At 42.2% G+C, this 26,465-nt stretch overlaps 1 protein-coding gene across 1 annotated transcript in view; it reads left to right on the top strand.

Moving 5' to 3' along the window:
• Window positions 1–21,785, top strand: part of NTSR1 (neurotensin receptor 1) — a 52,981-nt gene extending 31,196 nt beyond the window's left edge. Inside the window, exons 2-4 of the mRNA XM_010171212.1 lie at window positions 8,973–9,174; window positions 18,841–18,931; window positions 21,400–21,785. Coding sequence (XP_010169514.1) covers window positions 8,973–9,174; window positions 18,841–18,931; window positions 21,400–21,649 — 543 coding nt within the window. The 3' untranslated portion in view covers window positions 21,650–21,785. The remainder of the gene's footprint in view (window positions 1–8,972; window positions 9,175–18,840; window positions 18,932–21,399) is intronic.
• Window positions 21,786–26,465: the final 4,680 nt, after the last annotated feature.

Raw genomic sequence — 26,465 nt, 5'->3', positions numbered from 1 at the left:
CCCCCTGAAGAGCAGGAGAAGGGGGTCACTGCTGTTTTACACACCCCCACAGGACCCCCCTGCCCACACCCAGCTCGGATGCTGGTGGCAGAGGGGAGCCCATCACCCCGCTCCCTTGGCTGCAGGGTTGCCACGTGTCGAGCGTAAATCTGAATTTTGATGGTTGCCACATGAGCTGAGCAGACCCACATCTTACCCTGTCATAATCCAACTGCCAAGAGAGTGTGGGAAGAAGGAAAGCAAGCACCACTTGATTTAACTGTTTCCTGCTCTTTGCAGTTAGAAATCTTTGCTTATTATAATCCCATCCTTATGCCTTTTGCTTTATTTTACACCTAAAACACTGACTAGAAATCCCCATGCTGGCCTGCTCCTTTAAATGTCTTTATACCCATGTAGGCAAAAGCCATCAGCTTTGATTATCAGGACTGAAATGACTCAATATTACCAGAACAAGAAAAGTTGAGGGATAATTGACTGTCACCATGGTTTGATTCTCTTTTTTGACATGCTCTGTGAGAGAATATCCAAGCATAATAGTCTCTTTCATTACAACAACTATCCCAAGCATGAATTGAAGGAGTACAGAATAATGAGCACTTGTTAGAGAGGCAAGGATCCAGGTATCAGTGTGCAAAATCAGCTGCTGTGATTTATTTGCATGGTGATACACCTCCAAGACATACATGTAGTCTGCGCTCCTGCACCCATTCCTGGCTGCAAAACCTGTGCCTCGGATGTGCTGAGCACTTGCAGTTGTGGCTAAGAGCATAGGAAAGAGGATGATTTTCTTGGTTTTGAGAAGGACAACATTATCTACCCTCAACAGAGAGCATCAGCCAGCACCAAGGGGAGCATCAAGCCATGGAGGCACTTTCTTTGGATGAATGTCCACCACGCGAGCCCCTATGGTTTGTGCAATGCCTGATGGAAAAGAAGATAGGCAAAGGATAGACACAAAATAACTGCAAAATCTGGATTAGGATTGCTCAGATCCAGGAGCATTAGTCATTGTATGAACACTGATTAAATTATTTCGAGGGCTGACAAGCAGCAGAACTGGAGAAAACAAAATACAGTGTGATAGATGATGGGCAATATCCCTTTGGTAAAAAAAAAAAGTAGGAACCAAAATACCAGCAGATAGGGAGAGTTGAAATCCAACTACACTGGTAAATTATTTAAAGTGTATTTCCAACCTGTCATTTGAAGCTGAAATATTATTTCCCCTTCAGTAGAATGTAGCTGCTGGGGAGGCTGGGGGGGAAATAGTAACTAAGACCTGCATGATCAAAAGGGAAAATCAAGAACATAATCCACTGAGTTTTTGTTCAATCCAAAACATTGCCCTAAATAGCATTATGAATAACTAGATCTGAGGAACAAAGCTGAGGCCAGTAAACTGACAGCACATAAGTGGACTTTACTCTTGTTTGCAAGCAAAATTGGGTAAATTTAATTAATTTACCTTGCAGCTCAATGTATTCAATCTCAGGAAATTGAGAAGGAGGATTTCCTGAAAGAGGAAGGGGGGAAGATTTGAAGCTTTCAGGTTAATGATGACGTGATGGAGGATCATCACTGTTGCTCTGTCACTTCTTCCTTCCTCTCTCACCTGGTACGGGGACGCAACAGCCATCCTAGTCCAGAACTTTTCCGTTTTAGCTTCCAGATATCCCTCTTAAATCAGTGACATCAGTGGTTTTTGTTTGGGTTTGGGATTATTTTTTTTTTAACTGTTTTACTCTTTCATTTTTCTAAATAAGTATTCTGTTATCCTTCAGTTTTGTCCAGTGATAAAGCTGGATATCCATGATGTACAACACACAGTGGCAAACCTTAAAACCTTCCCATCTGCCCATTCTCCACTCCATGATTTCCAGGTTTTCCTGAATTTCACACCTTTTCTCTCTCTCTGAGAGCTGGAATCAGAACCATTTAGGTTTGAGACTGGTGTCCCAAAGATCAGGAGAAGAGGATGTTTTCTCTTACAAACAGCTATAATGAAGATGGTTTGCTGACATTTAGCAAGGTAATGAAGAGCTGAGGTCCTCAGGGAGTTTGATACTTAGGTATTACCCTTGTGTACCATTAGGAATAACAAGCTTTATATCAAACACTTGTGTATGAATCATACCTTTTTGCTGTTACTTATGATAAATCTGAAAATATTTTAGGCCCCAGGATTGTAACTATGCATAGAAATGAGGTTAAATGATCTCTTCAGGTATCCAGTCAAGCTCAGGAATGACACCGTTATTCAGTGCTCTGACATCTTTGCCAACCCATCATGAGCAAGAGACCCATTTAAGTTGTTCTACATCAGATGTTTTTTATGAACAAATTATTTCTCCATGGAGGGAGATTTATGAATGGGAAAGCTGGTGGAATGTTTTTGCCATAGAGATATGATGGATTCTTTTGTCAGTATGCAATTTATTTCCATCTGTTCTGTATCTGATTAACTCCTGCAGAGTATGTGATTAACTGAACTTCTCAAGATCATTAGCTGCTCTGCATTCCCGTTATAGTTCATCAGTGAGGGACCACACACAGGCTTGAAAATGTTACATGTTGGTTATTCTTAATATCTTTGTGCACACTAACTGTTCGTTCTCTCATGATGGCCGTGGATCTAAAGAGAAAAAGCATGTAACCAGGAAAACATCACTACTCTGGAGCAAGAACAAAGTGCTAGTGAAAACAAGAGTTTAAGCAGATCCTCCTGATCTTAATACTAGAGCTAAATTAAGCCCTTTGGAAGAGTTTACATCTGGTGTCAGGCAGTTGGAGACAACACCAGAAGCATCCAGCCAGTCAAGAGGACCATGTGTCTGGGAGTGGTTCCTGTGTATTACCATGTTGTACTAAAGTCCTGTTTTGCAGTAGGTTGCAGGTACTTGCACTTTGCAGATCTCAAAAGTACAGCAGAGACTGCAAACAGTGCCTGTTGTGTAGTAACACACATTTTCTTCTGATACAAATGCCTACCAATGCTGAAAAAACTGAAATATCTTGACAGAAGCAAGCAGCCAGAGCTCATGTACATTGTCCTCTGAGTGGTCTTGCGAGGGGTTTTCCTTCAGTGAATAAAGCCAGGAAATGGATGTGTCAGTAAGAGACTCACATGTCCTTGCCATGCAATTAATTGTCAGTCTCGTTAACATTAATGGCTGCAGGGCAGTAGCATCATGGGGAAACTCACATCATTCTATGACTCTATGATGCTATAAAGATCATTGAGTCCACGGTAATGTCCCATCACCTGGATCTCCATCAGATATTCACATACTGTTCCTGGTTATGAGGCAAGAGGAGGGTCCTTTCACCCAGCTGGTGACGTCCCTCTGTACATCAAGGCAATGTGGTTTGTGTCCCGATGTCTGGTGGTGCAAGAGGACCCTGCAGGGATGCCGGATCCGCCTGTACCCACGTGCAGCTTCCAAGTGAGCCTGCACAGGACACCCAGCACTACCCATCCACATCACTGGACAGCCTCCATCCCAGGGTGACAGCTGTGTCACACCATATCACGTTGTTAAGGCTGCTTGAGATAGCAGCCACCAGAAATAAAACATGACAGGCAAACCTGCCTGAGTTCAAACCAGCAATGTGTAAAGACCAAATTCTTGCTCAAGTTCACTGTTAGAGCTCCAGATCTACACACAGGCTTCAGCACTTGGTCCTATTCCTATTTATCCAGGATTTGTGTTCCCACACACATGGCACAAAGAGTCAGAAGAAAGCCTAATGTTTGTTGGTCTGGTTTGGCTTTTTTAACCTAAAACTGAATTGGGAAGCTATAAAAGCCAGACTTGTTTTGATGCAAAGATAGCATGATGGAGCATAAAAACCAATCCCAGAGAATACCTGTGATCACTTCAGATTAATCCTTTGTCTTCTAAGAGAGGATAGATTTGACAATCTCTTTGTTTCTATACAACTAGGAAAACACTTTGATTGATTCTAGAAGAGTTGTATTTCTTCCTTTTTTTTCTTTCACTTTTAGAAACCTTTGACATATAAGACACACAGGATGCACTTATCTGAGATAAGGACCATCATCCATATCCTGCAGTACAGGTCCTCACTGGTGTTGGATGCCTACTTGAGCATTTCAGGTTCCTTAGTTTATCCTCTCATCTCCATACTTGTTAAGGCTTCCTCCTTGGATCTGCAGAATTAATGTATTAAATGATCAGAGAGAGGAAAGATTGGAAAAAATTTCTATTAACATCTAGTGCTAATACACTCTGAAATTAATAACATTTCTCAAAAATTTCCAGAAAAGCTGAATGCCATTCCTAGGCTGCAGCTTTTCAGTTTCCATGTTCCTCCCTCTACCAGGTACTGGCTACAAAAGCAATTGTTATTTTCTTCCATCACTCACAAACACAACCCTCTCCTGCCCTGTTGTATCTAAAGAATGGCATTCAGCTGATAACTGTTAGATAGTTGGCATAAAAATCTGGAAAACTATGCAAAGATGGGGTTTAATTAGATGGCAATTTATTTACTCAGGGAAAAAAAAACAAATAACAAAAAACCAACCCTTTGGATTTTTCATCAGATACATCCTGTGAACATCAAACACGAGTGCCATTGCCAAATGCTCTTTTAGGCCTGCCAACGCCGTGTGTCTTTCCCTTTCCTGCTTTGTCTTCCACAAATTGCCATATCCAGGAATGCAGCACTGTGCTTATTAAAGGCTGAAATTATCCACTGGGTGGTTAAAAAAATGCTAATTCCAGCCACTGAGTGAGATAACTGGTAATTCTGTAAAGTACATTTAGGCAAATAAGATTTTTTGGCAGCCGAATGTTGATGTAGCAGAATGTGCTTTTCTGATTGACATATGCTAACAATAATGCCTCCACAGTCGGGAGGGAGGATAATTTACTTTTCATTTCCATTGGAAATGAGGTGAACCAGAATGTGGTAGATTGTTAAATCCCAGCTATGTGGTTTAATTGATTTGCTCGAATCCATGAATCAAAGGATACTCTGCATCCTCACTCCTCACCATCATCACTTCCAGGAAAACAGCAAAGACAAATCTCCTCCTGAGCTACTTTTCAGCTCCTTTTGGGGTTTCTCAACCATTTCCCCAGGCATGTCCTCAAGAGGTGGCTGGACCAGAGGAGAGTCTCTGCAATGAGAAATCCTTCCCAGCAGAAAACAGAAAGGTTGGTAGCCGTCTCATAGCATTTCCCAGCCAACAAGCAGGTGTGTTATGGGGAAACGAAGTATGAGAGAAGCTTAGTCAGCCCAGGTGAGGTTTTACCAGCTCATCATCATCCACATTTCTTCTCTCTGTTTCAATTGTCCTTCTCACATCCTTAAAGAGAAAGGGGGGAAAATTGCTCTGAGCATCCCAGCTCACTGCTGGAAAGGTGATGTGTCTCCAGAGACGTGGCACTGACAGGGACCAAGAATTTTGCTCTGCTGTCACCTCATTTATCAGGCAATGAGGGAACATCTCTAGTCTCTGTCACAAAAAGTCTGTCATAAGCCAGAGCTAAAATTGTCCCTAAATCTCAGCTGCCCCCCACATCCATTCTGGGGGTCTTGTTCCTGCTGGCAGGGGATCTCAGTGCACCACGCTGTGCTGCTGCTGTGACCAGCATCTCACACTTCATTTCCTTTGTGTGATTTTATTTATTTAGAAAAAAAGGATGGTTTGTGGGAAAACACAAGATGCAAGTTCGAAAATCTTTTACAATCTCAATAAAGGAATGTTTTCTCATCAAAACTCTTTCCATTAAAATATTATGAATAGTTCTGGTTCTTGGCTTTTTTGATTATAAATACTTCTAGTGGAGGTGTTTGACTTGCTGCTCTATCTCCAGAAAGAGCTTTTAGCCTAATTGTTTACTTTCAACCACTTGAAGACCTCATAAAGGATCTACAAGCACTCATTAACTGTTCTGTAGTCCTCCACAGCCATGTGCTGACGGACCATGGGAACAGTCAGTTGCTGGTGGCTCAGGTGACTGAGCTTTGTTGGGAGCGAAGGTGACCTGTAAATGCCTGGAACATGTAATATTTCCCTTCCTCCCCTTCAGATACATATAAGACAAAAGTCTGGGCTTGTAGGAGGGACTGCAAAAAACATCTTCTTCCAAAGTGGCCTCTGAGTCTGTCTTTCTCCAGAAGTCACCTTAGAGCACAAGGGAATAAACCTTCGCAAAAATTCTGATTTACAGGACTCATGGGGAGTCCCTGCATGAAGTTATACGCTCATCTCCTCCATCACTGTTGTGAGTGAGCTGATATCTGCTCTTAGTGGTAACCCAGGGAAACCACAGCAGCCAAATAATTTGAGGGACGACACGGCAAAAGCAAATCACATCAGCATGAAGCTCAGCAGAGCCAGGGAAGCAGTTTTCCATAGAAAAGATTTAGGAAGAGCCACAAACCCAAGCACTGGATTCTGCTTTTGTGTCACTTGATTTTTCTGGTCCCTTCCCTCGTGTCTCTCCCATGCTCCTGTTTGGAAGGAAGAAGAAAACTCTGGATCCCAGACCAACACCTCTTGAAGTAGGTGAGAAACTTCCCACTGGCCTTGAAGAGATGTTGGAGGCATCTACCCCAGCACTGTGCAAAGTCACCTGAAAATGAAGTGTTACTACACTGACGTGCACAGTGCACTGGGTCTGGACTCACCCAACCCAACAAGCAGCTCACCAGAAAAAACACTGAATACAGAGGGTTTGCAGGAGGGCGATTGGCTTTTCTAGCCTTTGTGATCCTCGAGCATTTGTGTTTGCAAATAATTCTTTCCACAAATTAAAGCCTGCTACCTCTGGGGAATATATTGTTTGGGGTTTTTTTGTTTGGTTTTTATTTTTAAAGCGTATCAGAGTTTTCAAGGCACAGAAAAATTCTTTGTTGGATTTTTTTTTTTAAGTATATCAGAGTTTTCAAGACACGGGAAAAAAGCTTTTCATAAAAAGCATATGCAATTTTCACACTTTTACCATAACAATTCAGAAAAGGGAAAGTCAGTGCTATTCTAGACAATTTTCCAAGCTCTTTAAAGACTTCACAATACAATTATAGAATGAATCAAGGCTTTAAAGACAGCTCAGAAGAGCCTTTTTGAGTTCTGCATAATCATATTGGGCAAGACCAGTTTATAGCTGGGGTAGAGTTTTTGAATGAAAGCAAATAGACTCTGAAGCTCAGGTAACACAGTGAAGCATTTCCAGAGTTCAGCATTTCCTTTTGCTGACGTGCAAACATTGTTCAGCAGTAGGAAAGAAGGACATTCAGCAACGAAAGTCGTAGAAATAGGAGTGAGGAACTACAGGGTTCATTTCTTAGTCTGATCTGGTAAATCCAAGCAAGTCATTTCATCCCTGTGTGCACCAACGCATCCCAGCTGCATCATGAAGGTTAAATAAATGAAGAAGGTTCTTTACAAGCATGAATTACTCTCTCAGTGAAACCCTGTCATTTTGTACCAGCTGAGAACTTGGTCCCTACTACTTAATGATCTTTCTTTGACTCTTGAGGCGACTCCAAAAGCTAACTCTTCTTTATATGCAGGCGGCTGTGAAATGTGGTGTCTGTTAGAAGCTCAGAAAACTGCTAAAGATTTGTAAAACAATATTTATATATATAAGGTGTATTTATAGATTTATATAACAATATATATAACTATTTATTGATATAACAATATTTATCTGTATTTAACAAAAAAGGCCATTAACAGCTTGCAATGATGTGGTATATCTAGGAATTTCCACAGTCCAGAGAGGAGCTCTATTATTATTACCAGCATAAACGGGAGATTTTGTTCTCACCATGTGGGTTGTGAGAGACAAAACCCAGCTGGTACTTTTGTGAAACGAGTTGAGCTCCAGAGCACAAAGCTGTACAGAGACTTGATCCATCTAAAGAAAACTTTGGCAACAACACCACTGCCTGTCTTCAGGAAAAGGAGTTGCATCTTTCTCAAATTTATTAACAAAGAAACTTAAGTGCTTCTGATTGCCAGAGCACCTGCTTCTCATACGTTTATGTGCTTCTTATTCCTTTCTGTTATGGATCCTCTGTAGCATCCTGGGGGTGTGGTTGAATTCTTTCTCCATCTTTCCCTGTCCCACCACAGCAGCTCCCTGTCCCACCATGGCAGCTCTCCATCCCACCACAGCAGCTCCCCATCCAACCAGGGCAGCTCCCCATCCCACCACGGCAGCCTTGCTGCAAACACATGAGCAAATCCTACATGTTCCATTTCTTAAGCTCAGCTCCAGTGGGATTTCTAGGCAATGCATAAGGCCCTCACGAAACCTTCCTGCTTTTATTTGACACAAACAGTGACTTCCACTTGATTCAATCATTGCTTAATTTGATCCTCCATTTAATTTTATCAAAACTGTAGTAATCAAATAATTCGTACTAAAAACGTTACAACTTCCACTTGTTTATTCTGATCAGTTTTAATCTTTTAAGGCACAAGGTTTATTGGATAATTTGATTATGAGATAACAAAATGCTGTCATTTAATCTACAAGGAAAGGACAGAACACACAAAAAAAAGAAAGTTTAAAGATCCCAAAGAGTGCTCATAATAAAGAAAGAATACAAGAACATATTGTTATTTAGAATTCATGCTACTCACAGTGAAAGTTAAGAAGCATCCTGCTGTTCCCAAAATGAAAAGATCAATGGCATGTTTCAGTTGAGACATTTCTGGCAATGAACTGCGCTGAAAAGGGGAAGGCAATGTAGCTGAATGTGAATGAATTTGCCTTTTCTGAGTGTTGACCATGTGAATGAAAGTATCTCAGTGGTGGTTGAGTTTTCCCTCTGTCCAATTCACCTTCAAAAGACAAAGGCAGCAGAGTAAGAGGAAAGAGGTTTCCACTGCAGACTGTTTCTCTATTGCTGTGAGAAATAAAACACAATCTCCTGCTCCCCTGATCCTTCCCATCCTTTGACCTTGCCACATCTCTCCCCAACAGGTCAACACTTTCATCTCCTTCGTGTTCCCCATGGTCGTCATTTCTGTGCTCAACACCATCATCGCCAACCAGCTCATGGTCATGTTCAAGCAGGCTGCCCAGGAAAACCAGGTCTGCACCATCGGTGGGCAGCAGACGATGCTCAGCATGTCCATGGAGCCCAGCCGCGTGCAAGCCTTGAAGCACGGCGTGAGGGTCCTCCGTAAGTATTCACATATTTTGGCATAGAACTGGCTAGAGGTGCCTAAGTAAAAATGATTTGAAGAGTCATAGGTTGAAATTGGTAAAATCATTCACCTAAAACATTTTAAAATGAAATTTAGCTCTTTTTGGAAATCCAAATTGCCCCCAAATGCTTTGGCATTTGCCAAAATTGTCCAAGTCTTGTCTCAAATCCCCAGACTCTGGGAAATAACTTTATTCTCTTGGTTTCTTTCCTTCTTTATTTCTTTCTTGCTGAGTTGCCAAGAGTTTTCTAGGCAATTTTACCATCTATTTTCCACTATTTACTTTTTCTCCCAGAGTCACTTTTCTGAGTCTTAATCTCCCCTTAAAGAATTTAAAAAAAAAAGAAATCATCTAGACAAAGGAAGCTAAAGAGATATTTGAGTATTATTTAATAAATTGGGCTCAATGGGGGAGAAGCTGATAAATGAAAATTTCAAATTTAAGGAAGAAAATATATTTCATGTTCTGTAAAATAGAAACAACTTGATAACACCAAGTTTTCCTGTTTCTTTTTTCTGTTTCTGGCCAGCTCCAGCCTGACCACCTCTCTGTGGCTGGTGCTGGTTTTAAGCAAATTAAATTCCTTGTAATTATCTCATTGGGCTGCATTATTTACTGTCTCCGCACCCTGGTCAGCCATCATCCACAGAGGGATAAGAAGTGAGCCTTGCTTGGGCACCGAGCCTGCCAGGATGGGACCATGCACATCCCTTGGTTCCCTGCTATCTTCTTCTGTTTCTTCACACTTCTGCCTACTGCCAGTAGATGAGAAGCTGCCTTTTCTCACCTGCACTACAACATCTCACGCCTCTCTCTCTCCTCTTAGTGTTGCATACTCTTTTAACATCAAGAGGAGAAAGGTCTTCATGAATAATAACAGAGAGACCTAAATTTACACCTGACATTCCCTGGGAATTGCTCAGTGGCGGTAGAAGGACACCCCTCACCAACAGGTCCACGTTTCCTCCAAGGCACCAAAAAACAGCCCTTCTTTCTCTGAACAATAAGCTTAATTTTCTTCTTCTTCTTCTCCAGGCAGGTTTTTTTTTGCTTTTGTTATGTACTTCAAAAGCTGAGAAAAGTTATTAAAAGTGAGGGTCTCCATCTGGAGCCTGAAATGGTGTAAAAGTGGGACAGACGTGGCCCCATGGGCAGCGATGCAGAAATATCACACGCATCTCCTCAATGCCACCCCAGCAGCAGGACTGAGCTCCCTTCCCTGCTGGGAAGGCAACAAGAGAGCAGCCACTTGCTCCTTTTCTGGACTGGGAAAGATCCAGCAAATAAGAAATCCACCATCAGTTTTGTCTGTGATTCACCACATCATGCAGAAAAGCTTTCTTTAAAAATCAAATGTGAGTGGAATCCTGCTTCATTTCATTTTTCCAATGCCCTTAATTACTGGAAGCGTTTAATTCACATTTACTTTTGTCACCTGTTCCTTGCAACTTTGTCTTTTTTTTTTTTCTTTTTTTTTTTTTAATAAACCAGGCCTCTGAGCTGTCTGAAAAGTAGCAAAAAATAAACAAGGACGCACATGATTTATCCTGGGATCCATGGCAGCCAAAACCATGTACACAGTCTGGGCTAGTTTATGGAAGAGGATGGGAAAAGAAAAATGACACTTGTCCACACTAATAAAACTGTTGGCACAAAGTCAAAGCTTCAAGGAGGTCAAAGTATTTTCCATTTCCAAAAGTGAACTTTGGCCTAAAGTACAGAGAGCTTGGTTTTGTTTTAAGGGTGAAATGTTTCAGAACTTGTAAAACTAGTGCTCAGAAAAATAAATTTTTGCAGTTCATGGCGTCCACAGCTGTTGGATGAGATCAGAGCAGCAAACACCTTCCTTCCTTCCTCCACATCTACTGAAATTATGTATTTATTTACACTGAAACAGGAGCTAAAAGTGGTCAGGATTCAAAACGTCTACAACATCATTTTCCTCCTCTTTCTTAGCATTTATGTTTTGGGTTTTTTTTTTTGGCTCTGTCTGACTTTGGTCATGTACAAAATAATTAGAGAGATCAGGATCAAGGAACGTGTCAGCCCTGCTGCCTGGGAGCCAGCTCGTTAATTCATTAAGCATGTGATTTCTGATTGTAATTCCCTCTCTGCTGTCAGTGTTCACCAGGTGTGAGGATCTAAATTCAGAGAGCTCAAGGTGCTGGCAGCTTCCCAACTCTTTTGTGAGGATAAAAGAGCAACGTCTGCACCAGTGCTGCTGGTAAAAATGCCTCCCACCAAAAGATTTCATACCCTCCTTCATCCATCCATCCATCTATCCAATATTCCTTCCATTTCTCCAATTATAAACCATTTTTTTGTTTTTATTCCTTGGCTGTGTTGTGGTGCTGGAAGTGTCTTGGGCACGGTATAGTGCTTCACGGGAGGTGAAGCTTCTCTGATTGCACAGCCTGATATGCCATCAAGGTAGGAAACTTTCTAAATAAATCTTATTTATGGTGGTGGAGGCCCCATCCCTGGAGGTATTTAGGAGTTGTCTAGACATAGTACTTAGGGATATGGTTTAGGGGACTTGTCAGTGTGAGGTTAATGATTGGACTTGATGATCTTATAGGTCTTTTCTAATCTAGGTGATTCTGTAAACACACACGTGCACATGTGCACCCTTCAGAATAACCAGCCTTCAGCAGGTAAAACCTCACGTACACTGCCCAGACCATTGCATGCTCTATCCAGACAGGCAATATAAATCTTCCCCATCTCAATCTCCCATTTCCAAGCAACTGCTCAAAAATCAGGGTCTATTTGAACTTGGTTCAAGCTGAAAGCGCTGTTTGGACAATATGTCTTCTCAGAAGGGGTAATTTTTGTGACATGGACTAATTGTCCCCATCAGTACATCAGCCTGCAGCCCATCTTCCTCCTTCAACACCTCCCCACTTACCTGTCAAATCAGTTGCCACTGTGGATGGAAGGAAGGAGTTATTGGATGGCACAGCTGAGCTCTGATAACAATGTTGAGACAAATTGATGGACATCAAGGGGAGCTTTTGCACATCCCTGGGTAGATGTTGGCTAAACCTATTAAAATGTGATCAGTTCCAGGTAGCATGTGCTCCGTTACAGAAGCTGCTTAGTGAAAGTAGTTATAAAGCACTTGAGAGGTTTAACCAATTAGAAGAATATCCTTCAGTCTCCCACAGCTGGCTGGGTGATGCCTCTGTAAGATGCTTTTTAGGAGATGAAGTCACACCACATTTCTCTATCAAACATCTAAGAATTTTAAAATTATGATTTTGAGGTCTCTTCATTTCTTCAGGTAATACTAGACAAATCCTAAGTATTAATGAAGTATCCATGCAGCCTGCATTTCATTAATGTGTACATGAATAACAAATGTTTTGAAGAATTCATTCATTTCTCTTCACCGATGTTCCAAGTCAGAGCTATCTGTATGAGGACGAAAATATTGCTCTGAGATTTAGTGGAACCATCCTGCAAACAGGAATAACAAACAGCAAATACTTTGCAGCCACAGCACGCAGAAGAGCAGCAGTCTGAAAATCTGCTCCTTAAACCATTGTGTTTTGTAATTCCTATATTCTAAGGAAATCAGATTTGTCCATGAATATATATATATATTTTTTTTTTTTTTTTTTTTCAAAAAAGGAACTAAATTCATGACAGTTTGTATCCCAACTCTGAGTGGAGTTTAGCAAAACCCCTGTGACATTAAGCGTAAGTGGAAGCTGAGTTTAACAGCTGAAGTCTCACACTGACATTCGGGAGGATAAATTAGCTGTTGTAAATATTTCTCAGAGATGTTTGTACGTGGAGGTTTACTTTACAGCCTGCCAAGTGACATAGAGAGCGGTATCGGAGCGCTGTATAAACGCTCTCTGAGAGCAGAAAGGGACCGTGGCTGTTACTCCTGGAACAGGGAGACTCTTTTTTTCTCCTCCCCCAGGACAGATCCCTTCACTGGCACTACAGCTCAGGCTGGTGAGGAATTTCTGCTGGGGTTCAGGCTCTTGTGGCTGCATCTCAGAAGACAACCCTAGGGTTGCTCATGCCCAGCAAGTAGATTTTCCAGGTGTTAAATCCTGACCATACGAGTGTTTAAAAAACTAACTGATGTGTTTTTAAACATAAAGTCTGGCCAGGGCCTTAGTCACTGCAGAAGCATGTGGTAAATACAACCCTAAGGTCCCTCTGCAGCAGAAACCCTGGGGGGAATGGCACAAATGAAGTTTAAATGGAATCAAGTAGCTTCGTTCTTTACCCAAAAGTGAATTATCTTCGAAGGAAACTGGAGAAGACACCCCAACTTGCACTGTGTCATCAGGGATGTGCTGCTTGGACCCTGTTCTCGAGATAACTTTTAACCTTCATTTTCTGCCTTCCTCTTTATGGACAAAACCAGCGCCAGGGGATGATTTAATCACCAGCATGAGCAGGGGAAGGAATTTGCATCCATTTTCAAATCTGTCAGCTGAAGACATTGAAAATCAGAACTGGAGAATCGAGTCTGAGTAAAATATGTTGGTTTTGCATGCCAAAAAGGTTTTTTCTATTCACTCTGCTGTCTCACTGCCACTAACAGGGAAGTATTTAGGGGAGCATGGCTCCTTTCAAGCAAGATAGTGTCTTCTACCCCTTAATCCAAAAAAAGAGGCAATCCTCCTGTAACAGGAAAAAAAAAAGAAGGAAAATGTTACAGAAAGACAAAAAGCAGATCTCTGGCTGCTGGGAATGGAAATTAAAGAGTCAAATCTAATGTTTACACTGCTCAGTAACATGCACAAGAGCACAGGGGGATTGTATCCAGCAAATTCTGTGTGTTTTCAGTGGTGTCTAAATGAGCTGAGGATTCTTCAGGCCCATTACTATTCCCAGTTTCTCCTTCTTTGCTCTCCTGAGTACTGCTGGTACATACTGGTGGTCCTCAATCTCCACTGGTTGTTATTGACTTTTATGGAAATCTTTTCTTCTGCAGCCTTGTGACTCAAATACCAGCATAAGCAGTTTTAATTTTACTAGGCTCATACCCACCCTTGCAGCTGCCATAACCCCTAGTTTGGGGGCCTGCTGGTATAAATATTGCCTACGACCTGTCAGGTAGTGCATCATGTTAATATAAACAGTGCCTCGAGGTTTAACTAGGCAGTGCCAGCTCCATCTACACTTGGCCCAGCTTTTGCCATCTCTCATATCAAACAGCACAGTGACACTTGCTCCCCTTTGTGAGAGATTCTCTTGTAATGGCATCGACTAAATAAGTATATAAAACACAGGAGCTTTGAAAGCACAAAGACTGTTTCTCCAGAAATCAGCATTAATGCAAATCCTTGTCATGAGCCCATAACACTGTCTTATATGTTATTAGTACAAGCTAGAACATGCATTCCTTGGGAAGCATTGAAGATACATGGTTGCTGGTGAGCTGAAATGCAGGAAAGGCTGAGATGTTGTTTGGATGGGTCAGAACATACCCAAGCAGCTCCTGTCTTTGCTCAGAAATTACAATATGCTGTTCCCCAGCTGTAGGCATTTCAGCTCCCCTTGGAACACAGAGAAAAATAAATAAATTGGACAAAATCATCTGAACAAAACTATCAAGGAAAGATGGATGTGAGATTCTCTAGAGGCCTTAGCAACAGCAGAGGTGGTTGCAAGAGGGTGCAGCATCCCTTTTCTCTTTCCTGGAGACAAAGGAGGAGAGGACATAGAGATACCCTCACCAAGGGCCACCCTGGAGCTGTGCAGCTGTGACTGAGCATGATCCCAGAGAGGATGGAAGAGCTAAAGCCAGGAGGAAAACACTATCCAAATGTTTTTCACTGCAGCAGATCCCTGGCATCCTGCAGGAGCTGGCAGCAGCAGCACATTGCCCATCACCATCCCGATGCTCTGAGTCACATCAAGCCTCAAGTGGTCCCAGAAGAGGGATGGGGGGCTGAAAATCCCTCTCGAGCGTGAGTCCAACGTTCAGTCGAGCTGGTCACCAAGCACCCACCAGGGTCTTTTTTACACATGATATTGCTCCATGCTCATGCTAACCCCACGTGAGTTTTTTGAGACGTTGGCCCTGGAGAAGGGCTGTCTCCCAGCCTCAGCCACAGGATACACACAAGGTAAAATGAAATACTCACTGCAATCTAATATAATTTAACTTCCAGGATTGCTTCCACATCCAGTTTAGTCTGAAAATCAAGACTGGCACAGTTTAAATCTTCTTTTACACAATGAAAAAGATGTCACTCAAAATTTATGTTTCCTTCTGCAGGACTTCCTGCGTGATAAACAAACAAGGACTCATCCTCCGTCACTCCTCCTTCCCCTCTCTCCTCCTTCCTTGGGATGTGGTTCAAACAGGCAGAGAATACAGCCATTATAAGACAAAATAGAAAGCCACAGGATGCAGTAATTCAGGTTTAAATACAGTTTTAAATTGGGAGTTTGATTTAGAAGGGAAATGAAGACACAGCTCGGTGGGAGGATCATTCCCCAGCACACCAGGGTCTGCTCGGTCATGTCCCTTCTCTGCTCCCCAGCCCTGGGCTCACACGTTTGGCACCTTGTTTGCTCAAATGTGGGAAATATCAGAATTTCATGGAGCAGCCCTGCTTATATAAAAACCACACTGAATTAATTAGAAGTGATAGGTGGATCTGGTTTATTTTTAGTTCAAAAAATAGAGGAAAGAGATCTTCAGCCTCACTAAAACCATTCTGAACAGTCACCCCCATCACACATTGGGTTGAATCCTTCCCCTGCAGTGCCCCATCTTACCCCACCAAATAAACTCCTGTGTCAAGCCTTAGATGATGAACATGTCCTGGGAGCTGATAATAATAAAAAATCACTTTGGCAGCCACTTTGCCCATCATTTCTTTTACAGCTCATCTGTTTTGATAAGCATGTGCCCAGGAAGGCACAAGACAGCAGCAAAAGGCACCAGGTATCCAGGAGAAAAGGACACTTTAATTCTGTATTAAATTAAAATTAACACATTCCCACATTTCATATTCATCCCTGGGGAGGGGACCCAATAGGGCAGGATTGCCACCCTAAATCTGCTTGATCCCCTTGGATGATAAAATTGTGCTGGTGGCACAGAACTGCACGGCGTGCTACCCAGCTGGGATTTCCAAATCAGACCATAAGTGTCTCGAAAGCACTTAACTATGTATTTAATAGAGTTTTAATTGCAGAGTGATTGCGTGTGATATTACAGAATTACCACAGATTACTTAATTGATGATTCGTTTGCTGAGGTTAAGCAGATATTTCTCTCAATATATGTTTTTGCTGCTATAGGTCCCTGCCTCCATATTATTTGGCCCAGCACTGACTGAACAACAGGAGCAGAAATTCTTTACCAGGAGAAAACCACTTTCATTTAACATGTTGGTAAATTTAACAGGCAGATGTGCAAGAAAATTGGCTGTCGAAAGAATCCAGATCCTGTCGTTCTTAAAGAGCTGCATGCAGGGGTGAGCAGTTGGGAAGTGCCAGTACATGGAGGTTTCTGCAAAAATAATGATGTGCACAAATGAACTTGTGTTGGGAGCTGCTTTCAAAGCCTGAGATTCCAGCTAATCCTGGACAGGCACTGGGAAAGCAGATGGACTGGAGCTGTGATGTTGGCTCGAGGCTGATGGATGGAGGGGGAGAAGCTGGAGTATCACTTCTCCTGTGGCCCCTGGGAGGGATCTCCTAGGGAGTTGTGGGTGGACTGCTCCATGCAGGGCAAACCAAAGGTCCATTGACAGAGGAAGTAATTTCTGGAGGTGGCCAAAAACAGGTGCCTAGAAATGTGAAAGAGCAAGGCAGGCATCTAGAGCTTTCCCCAAGCTTCCTGGTGGACCTCTCCACTTCTCCTGTGCCATATGTCATTTCTGGACTGTCCCCATTAAAGGCCTCAGGGTAGGACCAGATACAGGTCAAGTTCATTTACTTGATGGCATCTGAAGAGCTGCAGGTCTGGTGATGACTTACATCTGCATTCACAATGACCATGTAGCAGCCAAAAATATTCAGATTGAAATAATGAATTCACTTGGACAAGAGAATAAAAACAGACCTTCTAGTCATTTTTCCAAAACATGTCCCTCCAGTTGCTTAAAGCTTTCTTGAATAAATGGCTTTTGCAGCATTCCTGGAAGATGCTTTCATACATCATGCAGGCTGATGCTAAAAGAATATAACCATCTCCATTGTTAGTTATGTGTTTAATAAGAGAGATAGTACATAAGGCTGTGAGTATGAAGCTGGACACTAGGAATTATTTCATTTCTGTACAAATTAGGCAATGACTCTGCTAGTGATGACGTCCACAAAAACGGGGCACAGACACTTCCCTCCCCACTCCACTACTGAAGCCTCCCCAGTGCCTCGTGGCTGAGTAACGGTGATGGGGAGGTGCAACCACAGCCAGACTTGCTCCCCTTGGACAATGTTTTTTGAGGGAAACACATCTTCTGCACATCTCCTCTATGAGATAGGGCATAGTCCCTGTGGGATGACAGCATCTGGGTTTGGGACATGGCCACAAAAATATTTTCAAAGCAGAAGGAAAAGGAGCCTTTGCCTCCACGTGCCAAATCCACATTGCACTGGTGGTGTGCAGCTCTGTGAGAGCTTTGCTGCTTCCTAGCCCTTTACAGGTCACATAAAGGACAAGAGTGATGCGGCCCTTATTCTCTGTAGAGCAAATTTGGGATAAAAAATTAACATAATTATTTTATTTAGCCTTGATTTTCTTCTTGTCTTTTATTGTGTTATGTTTTAACTGAGATTTCTTTATTTCCTGCTAGGATTCTGCCAGAATCCTGTCATTTCATACAGAGGTTGAACTGCATATTACAAAAGGAAACAAATCTTTCCCTTGATTGCCTGATATATATATACTTTTTAATCTAGATTGACAAATGCATTCTATCAATCAACAGCAATTTTTTCCTTCAGAGTTGTGTTTTATTTTCCATTGTTTGGTGTCCCTCAACTAGAATCTGGAAAAGAAAAAATACTTATCATCTTTCCCTGCTTACCCTTTAATTAATAATTTTTATTGTAGTCATTTCCAGGCCCAAACATCTTCTAGTCACTGTCTCAGGTATTGTACAAACGTAGAACAAAAGGACAAACCCTGCCACCAGCAAGCAGCTCCTGAGGCTGTTTAATGATCCCCAGCACCATGAGGACTGTGGCCAGTGGCTCCACATAACAAACTAATGGGATTATGGTGTCCCTGGCTCCCTGTCTACCTGGATAAAAAACATACACTAACTGTCTCTGCGAGTACTTTGGACAAAATACCCAGTGCCACAAGGGCATGAAACACAAGGGCAGATGCAAATAAGTTTTGTTTAAGCCAGTGTCTGAACTCGGCAGCAGCAGTGTTTTATCTGTATCATACCTTCTTTTGTTCAAAATGTCACTGCCCCTGTGCTTATTGCTGTTTTCTATTATTTCTGTTATTCTTGTTTTTACAGACGTTTGCAGGCTGGTTGTCCCTCAGGGTTAGTAATTCTTTGCACAATGGCAATGGAAGAACAAAGTGAGGCTGTAGAAAAACAGTTTACAGCGATAAACACCACACAGCCAGGTCCCTTCTTCACCCCCAATGGAAAATTGCTCACGAAAAGTAATGGGCTTTTTTTGTACCTTGCAGGTGCTGTGGTGATTGCCTTTGTGGTCTGTTGGCTCCCTTATCACATACGGCGTCTCATGTTTTGCTATGTCCCCTCCAGTCACTGGACAGAGTGAGTGATGACCCAGGGGACAAGCTCCCCCCATGCCAGGATGGGGTGGGGGCTCAGGCTGGAGCTGGGGCACTGGTGGACTTGGGGCTGGAGGTGGGGATCTGGGAGCAAAGGTGTTCTCCATGCAAAGGGGTTAAAGCCTCAGCCTCCTAATTGTTGTTTTGCTTTTTCTTTTGGATTTCTTACTGTGATTACCAGCCAAATTAAGAGTCCTAGTCTTATCATCAAAATCTCCCAGGTGTGGGTGAAGGAAGCGTTAGCTTGAACCAAAACGCATCAGCACACCCTTCCTTCTCTATGGCTGCGACCACAGACTTGGCCCCGTTAACAGCAGCAATGGATGTTCACCTTTGATGGTCCTTGATGCAATGACATTTGGACAGGGGGGTTTTATACATCTGAAGTGGATTGCTGTCTCCGTGACAGATATCGATCACTGGCGCTAAGATGGAGCAGCTCCTCTCAACACGCAATTTAGCTCCACACCACGTTTGCTTAGTGACAGGAGAGATTACACGGGTGGGGAAATAACTGCGCTGCTTACTGTGTCTGGGGCAGGTTATTTACTGGGTTTTACAGCGAGTAGATCAAAATTAAATACTAGCAGTTGCCACTGATTAGAAAATGTCCAAATTCTCAGAGAATTTAGGGATAATTGCACACCTACGCTGAATGCACGTGCGCTGTTCCCAGATGTGCAAGGGCACACAAGCATTTTTACGCAGCCTTTCTACCACATCAGACCAGGTTCCTCGGCAAAGCAGCCACGGAACTGATTATTCATTTTAAATATGCAATTAAGCATTAATGCTGTCTGGGGATATACATCCAGGAAGCCTGAGATGCCATGAGATGCGCTCAGTGAAAGATGTGTCCTTTCTCCCATGGTATTACGTCGTCCTTCTCTCTGGGACCAGGACCATTTCCTGCAATGAACAGGAAAAGAAATAAAAATCTACATTACCAAAAAGCAGAGCAACTATGAGACATTAACATTTCATAGACTCCAAGCACAAAAAAATAGTAATTTACAATATAGCAGTCTACTGAATGGAATTGTACATCCATCTGTAAGAAAACCCAAAACCTATCTTCAATCACGAAAACAGAGCTCTAGGCACACACTGGGAGAAACTGGTGTTTCTTCTTTGCTTTCCTATATGAAAAGCACTTAAAGCAGCAATCAATTATGTAATGACTGCATTTGCTTTGAGCAAGAAGGGTAGAGAAGTCTGTCTGCAGTTAGTGTGAATTTATGCACTGTGGTTGCATTCACTTTTTTTTCTTCTTCTTCTTTTAAAAGCTATGAGCAAATTTAGGAAAACATTGAATTTACAGGCGTATTATGAGTGGTGAACTATCAGTATGGTAGCTAATCAAGAGCTTGCAGCAGCTTGATGAGTTCATTTATAAATGCAAGTGCCTGCCCCTGCAGAAGAAAACTTTTCACTATATTAATTCTTCACAACTACAGAGAGAAACTCTACTTTTAAGACCTGGATGGGCCATGCAGTACTTGGCAGTGCTGAGGGGGTGTGGAGGCATTGGTGATGTATTCCAGCACACATCTATTTATCTTTTGTTAGACAGTGCTCAGACTAACAAAAAGGTCTGCAATTTCCACTGAGATAAATGATCCTGGGTAATATCTTCCTGAAAATGAGACTCACATTGTTTATAAACACTTTACCAGCTCAGAGCTGTTGGTCTCAGTTGTCTTAAGGAAAGATTTATTTTATATAAAAATACATTTTAAAAATCCAACAACAACACCCCCCCCCAAAAAAAAAAAAATCCCAAAACAAAACAGAAAAACCACACACACACACACCCTAAAACCTCCCAAAACCTAAGCATTTCCAAGCAATTCTAGTTGAAAATATTATATTGTGATGGTCAGGATATGTTTCAAACACATGCTATCATCAACTTGCTCCCAGAATGCAGAATGGTATCCCAGATTACAGCCAAATCCCAACCCTGGGACCCATTGAATGAGCTGATGCAGGTCTCACTGCTGGGGGGAGGAGGGAGCTGCATCTGTTACTGGATCTTGGCTCTTTTGCAGGCTCTGTAGACCAGAACTGCAGCCAGAACAGTCAAGCTAATGTATATGCATGCCATAGAAACAAATTTCCATCTGGCTTCTCAGTTTCAAGGATGTCTATTTTCAAAGACAAAATGATTGCACAAGGTAAATATCACATCCGGAGCCAGGGCATAAGTAAGTTTCTAACTGCTAGTGACTGGGTTAAGACCTTTGTAGATGCATTTGACGTACACTTGGCCAGTCTCAGTTGAAAACATAGATGTTTTCCTGGTAGCTCACGTACCGTTGGTAAGCTCATGTCCCTAACTGAGAAAGGTTAGCTGAAAAAACAGCTCATGTTTTTCTCATTCTTGTGACTTTGAATTATTTCAGTTCTCCACTCTCTACTTAGATTTTTATCTTTCATCTGTTCTTGCAGTTTCCTTTTCAACTTCTACCACTACTTCTACATGCTGACAAATGTCCTCTTCTACGTCAGTTCAGCAATCAACCCCATCCTCTACAACCTGGTGTCTGCAAACTTCCGACAGATCTTCCTCTCTACACTCACACTCCTGTGCCTGCCTTGGAGGAAGAAGAAGAAACGACTGGCCTTCACCAGGAAATCCAATAGCATCTCCAGCAACCACACATTTTCCAGTCAAGTCACAAGGGAAACTACATACTGAAGCCAAAGGAGGAAGGGAAATGAGTTTCATCATGGAGTCAAAACTTGAGAGGCCTCTGTGACTTTCATGTATGGTCTCCGAATTCATGTAACAGAAATGTGTTTAGCAAAGTCATTTTTGTTGGAAAAATAGGCTTTGTTCTGCCAGTAACTTTGAGGTTATTTTAAAGCATTGGCCTTGCCTCTTGTGAGTAATGTCTACACGTTTTGTAACTTCAGTCTGGCATAAATCCAGATGTGGTGTTAACTGAGAAGCCAAAACATGTTAAACTTACACAAAATCATACTGCATTTCATCCTTTTCTCAGTGCAGAGATGCCATATTCATATCCAAGGGTTTGAGATTATGTCTCTTGGTGGCACCGAGCAGAGAGTCTGATGAGGAGAAAGCAGTTTTGAACAGAAAGGGCTGGTTTTGGAGAATGGACATGCTCATCTATGGGATGTTCAATGAATGGAGAGTGAAAACTCAGGGAGCCAGGTGGTTATTTTAGAAATGTATCTAAATTATTAATATGACATAGGTGCTCAAGCGAGCTGCTCTGGCTCCTTGGAATTAAATAACAACTGATGATGCCTTACCTAGATTGGGGTTGCTGTGGCCTGGGGGAATGGGTTCATCTTTCACTTTAGGGCAGATATAATGCCTGGCACAGGGAACCCCAGCTCTCGCTGGTATTGATACTGCAACACCAATAAATAACAAAGTCTCTGGAAAAGTCAAGAATGCAGAAACTGTGCCCAGCTGGAGAGCTGAAAATGAACAGAAATGGAAAATCTTACTTTTGCCATACAGCCAAATCCTATTTTTACCAGGGAGAACAGTTAGCTGACCTGCATTAAGAGGTGAGAAAACTCCAGGTTCATGAGGGCTCCAGGCTGCTGAAATAAGATTAACCTGCTCCAATTCTGTGGGACCTTCAGATTTTTACCATTCTTGTTCAAGTTTTACTTGTTTCCTCACCATTTTCACATGGTGAAAGGTTGTAGTATTTGTAGGCAGAGAGGCCTCTTGTTCTATCTTTTGTTTTATTTCTTTTTGCTACCAGACCTGCTGACACACTGGTTTGCACACAGAAAATGTCAGATAGTGCAAATGAAGAACACAAGAAGGTCTAAACTGGGGAGTCTTAACTCTAAAATCACTTTCTTTTAACAAACCAGGGGAAAAGAAACAGGACCTGAAAATTCTCTTTGAAATTTCTCAGCTGGTCTGGATAGGTAGCATGAGCTTTGCTCCTATATGGTTCCACCTCTAACAGCCCACTATGTGATAAGCAAATTGCTCCAGAGCTTTTAGCACCAGAAATCACAGGCTTCTGGGACAAGCTAAAGAACTTTCTCTACTGTCACATCATCAGAGGGTGACCTGCATGAACCTGGAACCAGCGAATCACCCTGTGCAGCCTCTGCTGTGATTTTGCTGGTGGTGACCGTGTGTCCCACTTTGTTAGGAGAGCAAGGCTTGCCTCTTTATGATGACAAATTAGAAGACTCACTTGGTTCAATTCTGCTTTCTGGGCTTTGCCCATCCTATGTCACTCTTCAACTAATGAACACCCTTGGTATGTAACAGAAGTCTCAATGCTGGAGATGTGGATCTGGCCCCAGTGAACCATCACACAATGATGGAGACCAGTTACTGATCCACTGGGTACCGGTGAGTTCTCCTGCTACAGATGTGGATCACAGAATCACAGAATATCTCAAATTGGAAGGGATTCATAAGGATCATCAAGTCCAACTCCCCGGACTTGTGGTTCAGTTCCTGTTGGGCTCAGGACATAGAGAAAACACCTGTGGGGCATTGCTGTGAGTCATTAGTGACAGCTATCTACTTCTGAGGCATTTATAACCTGGCAGTTGTAGAGAGCTACCTACCACGGTAGACCTGGCTACCATCAGCCATGACCTCCAACCACACCTACCATGGATGGGAGATTATTTTAATGCCTAGTATAGAACCACTCTAAAAGAAAGGGCTCAAAATAGAAATCAGTGGGGCTTTAGTTTCTTCTGATTCAGCCAAACTCCAGGCTCTGTCCTGTCATGCCTTGTTATAATTTCTTGCCCTGGTTCTACCAAACAAAGGGCAGAGATTGTATTTGACAAACCACTTTTCGTCGCTCGTGCACAGTTGACTCCTCTTTGGCCAGAAAACCAGGTAAAACAAAAAAGAAAACAAACCAACAAAAAACTTAAACAGGAAACTGGTCTTTGGAAGGAAATCTGTGAGAAACCAGCAGATGTTGTCTCTGTGTGTGTGTTAGAAATGGCTTGGGCAGGTTGGAAGAAGCTCTAGAGGACCTGCACATAACGTCTTTTGGGAAAGTCCAAGTGCAATGAGCAGAGGAAAAGGAGCCTTAGTGTTACACACTTAACATTGGCCTTCCAGGCAAGACACTTTAAATATTTCTGGAGAGGACCCAAATTTTTTAACTTCACCTCTAAATAAAGTCAACAGCTGGGAGGTGGTTTCTGAAACCTCCCACAGAAGCTGTAACTGTGTGTTGCTTTGACTTTAATTAGGATTTAACATCCTGCCTGTCTCAGTTGCTTTTGAAATGTTAAACATTATTAACACACTTGTTCAACACCAACCTGCTGAAATGTGCTCGATTAGCTTAGAAAACACTGTACAAAAATTGTTGTTTCACATCAAATGCTTGGCTTAGATTCTCGTTACTGAGATACACTGGCAGCTTACAGAATATTTGATTGCTCAGAGAAAGTGGTAGGTTCATTTTTGGTTTGAGATGAAAATGAGAACAAACTGGAGTAAAAATGAACTTACCATAAACTCTTTCCTCAGAGTTTTGTTGGGCTACTCAAATCCTGAAGAGCTGCCTATTTGGAGGGATTTATTCAAGTGGTTTGCTGGCTTCTACAGCTCTGTTCCTGCAGTTTGACATGGGAGCAGACCTGAGTCTATGGCCTTAATCTGAGATTGCAGCTCAAAGCTACCTCTTCCACTGGCCAAATCTGACTACCTTGAGCTGAGAAGTGTAAGTGACAGCTGATTTCATCCTCTCCTCCCTCCTCACCTAGTTTTGCTCTATTCAATCTAGACTTTTAGTTCCCTTCAGCTCAAAGAAGTAAGGATCACTGCAAGACCCCACGGTTTTGTAAAGGAAACCATGATACCATAGAGAAGAAAAAGGTACAAATTGCCCTATATATACCAGAGAAATTATTCTTTCCATGCTTTTTAACAATGGTTGAACTAATCACTCAAGTTTTAAATTAATTTATAAGTGGCTTTTGGCATTAGACAAAACACATACTCCCAGCTTTTGTATTCCAGTCTTGTCTGAACACTTTGCTGGGGCAGGGGGGTGAGCGTTGGTGCGGCATGATGTTAATCTATGCAAATTTCCTATAAGTGTTTTGAACTGTTTGTTTCCACTGGAAAAAAAATAAAAAATCTGTTCAACCCACAGATGTGAAGTGCTGCCAGATGGATTCAGAGAAATTCCCATCTGAAGAGAGTCTATCAAGTGACCTCTTCAAATATTATTTTGAAGGGTTTTTTTTCTCTTCACAGTGTTCTTGTCAGGGCCATCCATATGGCAGTGTGTGAAATCACATTTCCAAAGTCCTGATGCTAGTTGGAAATTTCCTCTAGACAGGACTTTCTCACCAAAGGCCCAGTACACATCAGCCTTTGAAAGCTCTGCTGAGCTTGTCTTTTTCATACAGCACATGAGACCTCGCTTCAGCGACTGTGCCCATAAAGGGGAAAACCAGATGGAAAAGATGGTGAGGAGGGTTAGCAGGACACATGCTGTAGACATGATGATAGCAGGACTTTTGCATTTATAGCATCAAACGTTGAGTGACATGCAGACCCACGGTGTGTGGCTGCAGACTGCTTGTGGGTTTGAACCCATCGCTGCCCTTGGGAGGGACAGACATCCACACGGCACAAGAGCGCTGGAGCTTTCCTGCACAACGCCTTTTGAGTGTTAGTCTGATATCTTCCTGGTTGTGTTGTTTGGTAGCTGTTTCAACAAAGCTGTATCTGCTAGAGCTCTGTCTGGTTCATAACATTACAGCTCAACAAGTTCTTCTGTTCTCAGTCTGGATTCGTTTAGTCAGAAAACAGAAATTGCTAATCCAAATGCTGTGTCCTGGCTTTGTGATCAAGAGTCTTTTCCCAGCCGTGCCACCTGATAGTCCTGCACATATTGTATTTATGGCAAATATTTTTTAAAGTGCACATTTTTTTTTTCTGAAATACAAACTGTTGATGTGCTTTATTTTCTGTGGCCTGTTGCTCAATGGGAAAAAAAAAAAAAATGAATGTTAAAAGTGTGTCAGGGTCTCCTTTGTATTTTGTGACAAAGGGAAGGAAGAGGGTGTGAAATCCTTTTGTGTAGCAATGGGAACCACTCTTTCAATGTAACTTGCTATTATTGATCCTGTATTTACTGATCAAATTGTAATGAAGTGGTTACTTCCTGATATAGCCTTTGTACTGTATGGTATTTTATTTTATTTTGTTGTTTATTGATCCGAAGAAATAAATATCCAAATTTAAGGTTTGGACTGGTTATGCTTGAGATGACAGCTAGGACTTTATCATACAGCCTGCTGACCAGGACAGGCTGTGGTATAAACTGATGCAATCCTATCAACCTGGAACTGATCTTTGCATATCCACTGCAGACGGGTCCCCGAGTGCTTCTCTCCCAAAGCCTGCGAGCACCAGCTAGTCAACACAAAGGCAGAGTTCAAATGCCAGGTGCCTCTTGTGTCTGCAAGTTGGCCAACACATGGAGGGAAAGTCTGGCTAGGTCTGTGGGACATCCCCATCA

Source organism: Antrostomus carolinensis, unplaced genomic scaffold, assembly GCF_000700745.2.
Source record: "Antrostomus carolinensis isolate BGI_N321 unplaced genomic scaffold, ASM70074v2 scaffold12347, whole genome shotgun sequence".
Taxonomy (NCBI): Eukaryota; Metazoa; Chordata; class Aves; order Caprimulgiformes; family Caprimulgidae; genus Antrostomus; species Antrostomus carolinensis.
This window is presented reverse-complemented; position numbering and strand designations above follow the sequence as displayed.